At 37.1% G+C, this 10,000-nt stretch overlaps 1 protein-coding gene across 1 annotated transcript in view; it reads right to left on the bottom strand.

Moving 5' to 3' along the window:
• The window catches only part of LOC138005155 (uncharacterized), a 2,815-nt gene extending 439 nt beyond the window's left edge, over positions 1–2,376 (bottom strand). Inside the window, exon 1 of the mRNA XM_068851431.1 lies at positions 1–2,376. This exon is cut by the window's left edge and continues 439 nt beyond it. Within this exon, the coding sequence (XP_068707532.1) occupies positions 861–2,204 (1,344 nt within the window). The 5' untranslated portion in view covers positions 2,205–2,376 and the 3' untranslated portion in view covers positions 1–860.
• Positions 2,377–10,000: the final 7,624 nt, after the last annotated feature.

Here is a 10,000-nt window from a genome sequence, read left to right as displayed (position 1 = left end):
TCCTTTATATCTACGGATGCCATATAACACCCTTGGGTCATCAGATCTGTCACTGTCTTAAGTGAATCCATTTTGAAGTGCCGGTAAACAATGAACTTGTTTAGCTCCTTAAGGTTTAGGATCATCCTATAGTCTACTCCATTCTTTTTTAATCTAAGGAAAATGGACGAAACAAATTCTCCTTGTGAGAGAGGAGACTCCACAATAACACCTTTATTAAGGAGTAACGTCGGGGGAAAAATATATATCACAGAGAAGATCAAATGCAAACGACCAATACAGCCATGCAAGGCAGGATATCATTAAGGAAGGGTTACGTGATCTCTCTTTAACAGCTACTCATCCGAGACTTCTATCATGCTAAATCGTAAACTAAAGGAATTGTAGATTTCAGTAATGTATAATGGCCTTTATCCCCCTGAGTGATACCGAACACGCTATTTTTAGGGTCTTGGCCCATGGACTACAAGCATGATTTGAAATTGTGGGCCCTTTGGCCGCGGCAGTTTAAATTCGTCATGTGTTCTTTTTTCTGTGTAGTGCATGATCTGCCCGTTTTCACCGGAAGGGCTAAAAAGTACAGGTCACTTCGATATCAGGTTGTGCCAGAGTCAAGTGGTGATCGAGAACTAATGTTGAAACGTGCTCAATGGCTTAACTACGCGTACGGTGATTTCAAATTTTAGAGGTTTGGCGACACTTAAGGATGAATTATGACACAAGAGAGGACCATCAATTTGAAAAACTTGGAAAACCCCCTTTGCCTCATTATTATTTTGAACGAAGTCAAGTAAAATGCTAGTGTTAGTAATACTAGTTCTTGAGCTGTTATTCGCAACCTTAAATAGTTTACGAAAGGGTCAACAACATTGACATGGAACGCTCGGAAAACTATTATTGTGTTTTTGGGCAAACAAACTTCTTACCCAAGGTTGAAAAGATCCTCCGCCAACTGAAAAAAACTGGCTTCCTAAAGCAAGAATATTCATTTCAACAATAGCAACGGAGCCCCTGTCAACAAGATGATAAGCATGTGAATCGAAAAATGTTGGATTCTCCAGTACCCCTTCTATGACCTTCATGAGCATGCCCGAGTTTCTCCGTGCAGACAAAACGTCGGGGTGGTCGGATCCAAACGGTAGGAAATCTGCAGCGACAAACGTTTTCCTCGCCGAGGTTCCATTCTTTTGGTCGCGATCTCGTTCATGATCGATCTGTGCTCCCATTTCCTTGATACACTTGACTACTGTGGAAATAGAGCCTCTGTGACGAAGAACTTTTTCAGTGCGCAAGTGAACAGATATGAAATCAGAACCCAACGCTTTTGATATAAAATCATGGGCAATTTCCAAGAGTTTCTCATTAAAAAAAGAAACATCAAGCGTTGAGAGACCAAACTGGATTGTTGATGGCAATGGAAAGTTGGCTCGTTCTTTGGTGCCATTCCCTCTCCACTCCACAATGCCGATACACGGTTTACCCTTGATAACTTCGTGGAATCTCTCCATCGATTTAAGAATGCCCACATCGACGCAAAGAGTTTGTGCAACCTTAAGTCCTCCGAAGAATTGGTTGTGTTTATGACCACTCCACGCACAAGGAATGACTGAAGGCTTTGAAATGTTCCTCTCTTGCCGTAAGCGTGTTGCTTGCGGTTCATAAATAAGATATAACAGCGGGTCCAATCGATCTTCACAGACATCTTGAAATGCCTTCCAGGTTGCGAGAGCGTTGTAACCGTGGGAGAGCAGCTTTTCATTGAACAACGTCAAGTTGAAGTAAGACGCCAGTGTCGGGAACTTGAGTGTTGGATGTTTTGGATTGAATTTTGAGTTGCTTACGAAAGGCTCAACAGCGTGACCCCCACTGTAAGTGGCTAAGGCTGCAAGAGCAATTAGACTATTTGTCGCCATCGTAAGTTGCTCCCAATAATTAAACGCCACATAAAACTTTCGAGGTTTTCTCAAAGCAGGTGTGCTTTTCAATAAGCCATCTTGCATAACATTGTGCGTGTCGAGGGTGTTTACTTTCGAGTCATTCGTCCGACTTACCACTTTCTCCATGTCCTTTCGTCGAGCACGTACTTTCCATGTTTGTACTATTATTAACACTACCGCGGCAACTAAAACGAGAACAAACAACTTGAAACGTATCCGTAGTAAAGCCATTTCTAACACGTCAGTTTCACTCCACAGCGACTGCATGGAAGGGTTCCTATTCCACGCGGATTATCCTTCCTGACATGGATTTCAATTAGTGAAATTTGAGACAAAATTCAGATTTTGTGTTCGGTTCGGTTGGAAATCTAATTTGAAATTAAGTAAAAATCACCATAGGCATTTATATTCAAGATAGTTTTGTCAACAAAGGAACAAAGGAGACTAATGTCACGCATGCGCATTATTAATGACAAATTCAATTTTATTTGCATTGTGATTTTTTTGAGAGCATTCGAGCCAGTCTTACAAAACCTAGAAAGATCTCGGCGATTTCTTCTACTTGGGAAAGTCCTTTATTTCGGATGAAACGAAACATGCTTAGATCGGCTGTTTTAGAATGCTGCAGTGTGGTCAAGCTTGTCAGAGAATTTCGCGAAAGTTGGAAAAATTTTGCCTTATTTGCATCGGGTATGGTCATGATTGAATGTGCAAATCACAATAATGGATGTTGTCGAGTGTTAAAGTAACTGGGACCGGCATTAAGATTTTCCGTTGTGGTTTTTTCACGGGGATACCCGCGCTTGAAGTGAATGCAAACCAAATTTGCCAGTTTGACGGGTTTTGCTTGTGGCGAGTCACTGGTAAATAAATGAGCTGGTAATCCGTTCAAAGGATCTCACAGCTTAACATTTATCCATGAATGGAGTCAAGGTAAGTAACAGAAAAGCGTGACAGAAGAATTTCGTTTGTTCTACATACATACATACATACTTAATTGACCTCTCCCCATAGGGGCTTTTCAGGGCCAATGAATCAACGAAACAACAGAACACAACAACTACAACTGTTAAGAATCCCAACTGGCCGGAGGCAAACCAGTTGGCTATTTACAAGTGCAGCTGGGAAGTTGAACCAGGGACTACCAGGATCAAATTCAACGAGTGGTCAGAGCGGGTCTTGAACCCGGGATCTCCGGATCTCAAGGCAAGCGCCCTAACCACTGGGCCACACTGCCTCTCTATCTCAAGCGAATACAGTCTATCTGGACGAAAGCGTCGTTTAGCAAAGTATCAATCGGTTTATAGCTTTTTTTGTTTAAACTGAACTCTTTCGTTAAGAGTACAGGACTTCTGTCTCTGACGTTGGTCCACGAAAAGCCGTCAACAGGTGAAAGTTTGTGAGCCAACGGATAGGTAAAAGTGGCACAGCGAATACTGAAGCCCGACGTTTTCGACTCCTTCGTGTACCAAAGTGCTTTTCCTTGTCAAAGAAACAGTGCTAGTTTTTTCCACCATCAAGTCTTATTTTCTGTGGACTAAGGCATGGAAAGTCTCTGCATTGTTAATGTGTGATTTTCACACCTTCTGAACATTTTTTCGTCCTCTGTCCTCTTGACATGTGAACTAAAACCGTGTATGTTTGACGCGCAACTGAAAATTTCTTTCCCCAATCAGACAAGGACGTCAGTGTTCACGTTACATTCGGTCAAATCTCAGCAAATAAGTCTTGGTCCAGCGATCGCCATTAGTATGAAAAGCACATATTTTGGACGAATCGAACTGCTTTGGAAGTTTTCCTTCAAAAGTGGCAGGGCGCACGAAAATGCTCTATGAAAGTAAACCTAATTTCAAACGAAACTTGGCCCTTTGAGACGCGATGATTCAACTCTGGGCCAAATTAGAAAAGCTACAATGAGATAATTAACTGCAATATACTGCAAATAAGACTCTTGCTTTTACTCAATAAATATCAGCTATTCCCAGCTATAAAAAAAATTTCCAGCTATAAAAAAATGTACTGTGCAGGGATGGCGCAGTGGTGAGAGCACTCGCCTCCCACCAATGTGGCCCGAGTTCGATTCCCGGACTCGGCGTCATATGTGGGTTGAGTTTGTTGTTTCTCTACTCTGCACCGAGAGGTTTTCTCCGGGTACTCCGGTTTCCCCTCTCCTCAAAAACCAACATTTGACTTGATTTACTTTCATTGTTAATTTCAGTTTACAGTGTCCCCAATTAGCGCTCCAGCGCTAGAACGACTAGACACTTAAATAAAGTTCCTTTCCTTTCCTTTCCTTGTTAGTGTAATAATAATATTTAGAAATAAAAATACCTGCTTACCACAACTCTGCACTGCACTTTTCGATTTCATAAATTTCTTACTTAAATTGCGGAAAACCGTAATAATTGTGACTTTAAAGATTTTTACAAACTGTACAGTATAATTTACATGATAAGGAATTAATTTTATACATAATGATTTACATGATTAGTAATTATTCATTAAATTTGTAAATAAGGTATATTTTAAAAATTTCACTCCTTTTTGTGGGTCCCATTCATATTTTATCCATATATTTATCCAGCTGCTACCATTTATTTCTTTAGTGTGTCTTGCCTAATAAAGTTGGAAAGAAAGAAGTTATTAATAAACAGACAAATGTAACAATTCTTTAAACTTTGTACAGTAAATTCTTTTACCTTTGTCTGAACATTCAAGTTTTATCGGACATGTGACTGTGTACAAGGAATGGCAGCAAAGATAAACAAAAAACAGGTCAATTAAATTTTTGGACACAAAACAGCCATAATATTCAGATATAGCTTCTCTTCAATTTCTTCTGCACGTTTTCTTGCGGTTACTATAAGTTGCCATACACCAAGAATGAAGTAAAAAATGAATTTCATGAACACACAGTGGTGTGTGATGTTCCATCATCCTAAATCAACGTATATTAATTACTTAACAATGTTGGAATCAACGTTAAATTTTATTGGGCCACATAAGTTATTAAATACTGGCTCAATTACTGATACCGTAATATTATTGATGTACTTTATTTAATACTTTATTAATTTAAAACCCTTTCACCCCTAAACCGGCCAAAACCGGCCATTATTGTATTTAGTCATCAATAGGGAACCAGCAGGAGTCAATGGGTTAATTAATAGACTAACAACATTTAAGATCAATGGCTGCACATTTCGTACATTTTCATCCTGATTTAGATAAATTTTCATTATTCTCTGCAGTGAGATAGTAGCTTACCACAAAAGTGAGCAATGAATATGAATGAGCATGAAATGCTCACATAAAAATAAATAAGTAGTTAATATTGTGTCAGAGTTCCATCACATAGTCTGCTTTGCCTTGAATTGCCCTTTTAAATTTAAACATTGCACAGAAGACCAGACCTGGTCTATGTATTTCCAGACATCCCACATTAAATGCATAATTTTAATTGTGTATTTACTGTGGATGTAATTTACATCTACAAATGGTCAAGTGAAATTTTTACCTCACAAAATAGAACTCATTCACAAAATTTCATTCCAGTACAACCTACAAGTCTGATGGCAGTGATCACATCATTCGTCACTATTGTATAGATGTGCTAAGAACATCAACATCACTTTTGAATAATTCGCTGGCAGCATAAATGATGAAAGCAATGAATAATTACTATAGCTAGACTTGATGGAGTGTAATACCATAGATCAAGGACAGAATTATCCAATAAAGTAATAAACTAGAACTTCATTATTGACTCACTAGTTAGCATATATTATCAAGAAAGACTTCATGATCACTTGACCTAACTAAAAACAATGTTTTGGTTCCGTTCAATGAAAGTTCTTGAAATTTTTAAGGTAGTGTATCTTCAGAGTGTTTGCACATGAGATAAATGCAGTGAACCAGGTTGGCCTCAGACACAGATACACAAAATAGAGGTAGCGCGGCTGGTATTAAATTATTGTCGACGTATCTGTTGAGATAAGATGTTCTTTAAAAGTACTGAGGACATCTCATAACTCTAAACGATCACTGAAAGAAAATGACTGAAGTGACATACTTCCTTCCAGTGCTGCATTCAAGTTGGATAAATCGAAGCCTGCGAGCTCCAGGGATATATTTCGCAACCACTTTAGATAGTACTCCCTTCCCAACAAAGGAATCTGGCTTTTGCTCGGGCCTTTTCGCACTTTGAGCATTTGTTCCGATACATTGACTTACATGGAGAAATAAAGCTAAAAAGTATAACAACTTCAGAGGCGTTGCTTCCCCGAGCAAACCCAAAGGACTGCTTACAAAAAGCGAAACGAAAGAAAAGTTCCCGCCGACTAAAATGTCCCTTTCAGAATCTTTCCCTGTCACTTAAAGTTTAAATGACCACCTTCAACTGGCTCAAGCTATATAGAACGATCGAAGAAGCACAGGTTGAAATCACCGGTCGCTTCGAAAGCCATTTTTGTTCACATCACAGCGCGCGGTTGCAAAACGGGATACTACAAGTAAGTAAACTTTACTAGTAAACTTTATTAATAAACTTTATAAGCAAACTTTATTTGTAAACTTTGTCATCAAGATTGTTTCAGTGTGTTGATTTTATAATGTCCGTAAGCATATGACTTTATTCCATTGTCTAATAAAAATCGTTTGTCATCGAAACATGACAATGACACTTTATTCAGCTCATAGCTTCCATGTTGATGATGGTTGCTTCTAATTGTTTTCATTGTATGATACATTTTTTTTAATTGAATAAAGTTTGTTTGTAGTCTTCATGTTTGATATTTTTTTGAATAATTCCTTTGTCTGTTTTATTATTTTGATCATTGTTTTTGATATAAGAATACATTTTACTTCGTAAGCCTATGAATTCAGTGATTGGAATTCCAGAAGCTTCATCTTTGAATTTATACTCTAATCACCCTGAAACGATTATAAAATATTTTGTAACTAACCTTTAATATTAATCATAAACACAGCATCAGGGGCGGGCATCTCGTTTATTGACACAGCGAGCGTTCTCAACATACCGAAGAGAAAATTACATAAGTGAATAAGCAAATAAAGTCAAGGTTGAAAGAGATGCCTTCGAGTGGCTCTTGCATAACTTACAAAATCTTTAAGTAACCTAGAAAACCCCTAGGGGTTCAACATACCTGCGAGCATGCCTAAAGTACTTCTACAATTAACACGAATCTGAAACATACTCCATTGTCATTAGCGAAGCGTTACAAAATATATTTTCCAATAACTTTCTTATTAGTTTTATCATAGAATTGACTATTTTCAGTATAATCACTGAAGTCAAATTTATTTTTGTCATTAATTAAAAAGGTCTTGATACATCATTAGTTTCAATTTCATAGGTGAGTGAATCTGTGTCTGTGAATAATAATTTTGCTTTATTATTGTACTTTTGTTTGATATAATTATAATGAAAATCATACATTAGCGTTTTGCTTAGATCTAAAATACACATTCCAACATAAGATGGTCTATTTAGGGTTAGTGTTTCTTTAATCTTATGAATAGCGACTACTAGTTTTCATTGAAGATTTTGCAACTAACATAAGTCGGTTTTGATGTTAATTTCAACAGTTTCTTCTCATCCGTAACGAGTCTAACATCAACACGCTTACGTAAATTTTGCATTGTTTTTCCATATACACTGTTGTTCATGAGTTCGAAGAAATATTTTTCAAAAGCATTTTTAGCATTTGTTCTTACCTTTGTATTAAAGTCAATATACTGCTTTAGCCAAGGTGATTGATCAAATTCTAATACTTTATGAACTTGTATTTTGTATTTTTTTTTTGTATTTTTTTTTCTCCATTCATCATGATATAAAGTATTAGGATACAATAAAAGAAAAAAGAAGTACAAGAATGGAGAAGGGCACAATATAGTAAGACTAAATAAGGCCCTTGAAATACCTTCTATTAATGTATCATTTTTCGAGCACAAAGACGCAAACACAAGCACATACACGCACTCACGCACCCACACACATACACCGCTTTCCTAAGCTTCAAGAGTATCCCATTAGACCAAGAACAATACACAAGGTACAAGAATATCAGACTGATAGAATATTTACATATTTGCCCCACTTCGAGTAGTGAGCAGGGAGTTGATCAACGTTTGACTTGGCAATCATTGTCTCAAGTTGATATGCTATATTAATTTTTGCAATGAATATCCTAATACGGGGTAACTTTTTGTTGCATCTACAAGAGTACAGATATTGTCTCGCTAACAACAAGATATGGTTTACATATAATTCATCTTCGCAAGAGAACATCCCAAACAATATATCTTTAAGTGAGAGCCTTTGAATTTTAACACCTTGATCACCAAGCCATTTAATTACTTCTGTCCGGAAACTCTCTAACTAGTTACAATATACAAGAATGTGCTCAAGGAACAAAGAAAAGAACACGCTGGAGATAATAATCTGGTAAATAATAATAATAATAATAATAATAATAATAATAATAATAATAATAATAATAATAATAATAATAATACTAATACTACTACTAATACTACTACTACTACTACTACTACTACTACTACTACTACTACTAATAATAATAATAATAATAATAATAATAATAATAATAATAATAATAATAAAAGATTTATACCGCGCCAGTATCCTACTGTTCAAAGGCGCCTTACAAAACTTTAAAATTAACACTTAAAACAGCTAAAATTAACTATAAAAAGCTTTTCTAAAAAGGAAAGTTTTTTATCTACTTTTAAAAAAAGACACTGACGGAGCAATTCTAATTTCACGTGGCAAAGCATTCCATAATGATGGTGCTGCTACAGAGAAAGACCTTGCGCCATATGTTTTCAAGTTATAGGATGGAGAAACCAGAAGATTCTTGGATGATGAGTGTAGTTGACGTGATGGAGTGTAAGATGTAAGCAAATCACAAATGTACGATGGTGCCAAATTGTTGAGTGCCTTGTAGGTTATAAGCAAAATCTTAAAAATAATACGTTGATTAACAGGAAGCCAGTGAAGATTAAAAAGAACAGGCGTAATGTGATCATGCTTTGTTGCTAGTGTGACGAGGCGCGCCGCGGCATTCTGGACGTGCTGTAGCTTTTTTATAGTGTAGGCTGGTAGGCCATACAAAAGAGAATTACAATAATCCAACTTCGAAGATACAAACATATGAACCAGCAATTCAGTAGTGGCCGCAGAAAGATACTTTCTGATATAGCTGATATTTCGCAGGTGATAAAACGAAGATTTGCAAATTTTAGTATCGAACATAGTGCCGATATTTCTCGCCTTATGCACGGAGTGAATAGTTTCACCAGCAACTGAAATTTCGTGAAGGAGTGGTCCTGGAAGATGTTTAGCGGAGATCACCAATAATTCAGTCTTGTCTTTATTTAATTTAAGGCGATTAACCATCATCCAATGATTAATTTCATTCAAACAGCTCTCGATGTTAAACACTGCTAGATCCCTATCACCCGGTACGGTTGGTTGGAAAGAAAAGTATAGCTGTGAGTCATCAGCATAAAAATGATAGCTCAAGTTTAATTTCTTTACGATGTCTGAAAGCGGCGAAGTATAAAGCAAATACAAAATGGGTCCCAGGACAGATCCTTGTGGCACTCCACATACAAGGTCATGTTTAATAGAGGTACCACCATCGACGGAAACATATTGCATGCGATTCGATAAATAAGATTGCAACCATAATAGTGGCTTTCCAGCTATCCCAAATCGTACACGTAAACGAGAAAGGAGAATTGCATGATCAACTGTGTCGAAGGCCGCAGAAAGGTCTAACAGCAGTAAAATTACGGTTCGACGATTATCAATGGCAGAAAGAATATCATTGTGGACACGGATGAGTGCAGTTTCAGTACTGTGATACTGTTTGTACGCTGACTGAAATGTCTCATTTAACTCATATTCGTTGATGTAGGAGATAAGTTGATTAGCTACCAATTTTTCAATTGCTTTGCTGATAAATGAAAGATTCGACACAGGGCGATAATTGGAGAACTGCGTGTGATTTCTTAAG

This window comes from Montipora foliosa, chromosome 1 (genome assembly GCF_036669935.1).
Source record: "Montipora foliosa isolate CH-2021 chromosome 1, ASM3666993v2, whole genome shotgun sequence".
NCBI classification, from domain to species: Eukaryota; Metazoa; Cnidaria; class Anthozoa; order Scleractinia; family Acroporidae; genus Montipora; species Montipora foliosa.
This window is presented reverse-complemented; position numbering and strand designations above follow the sequence as displayed.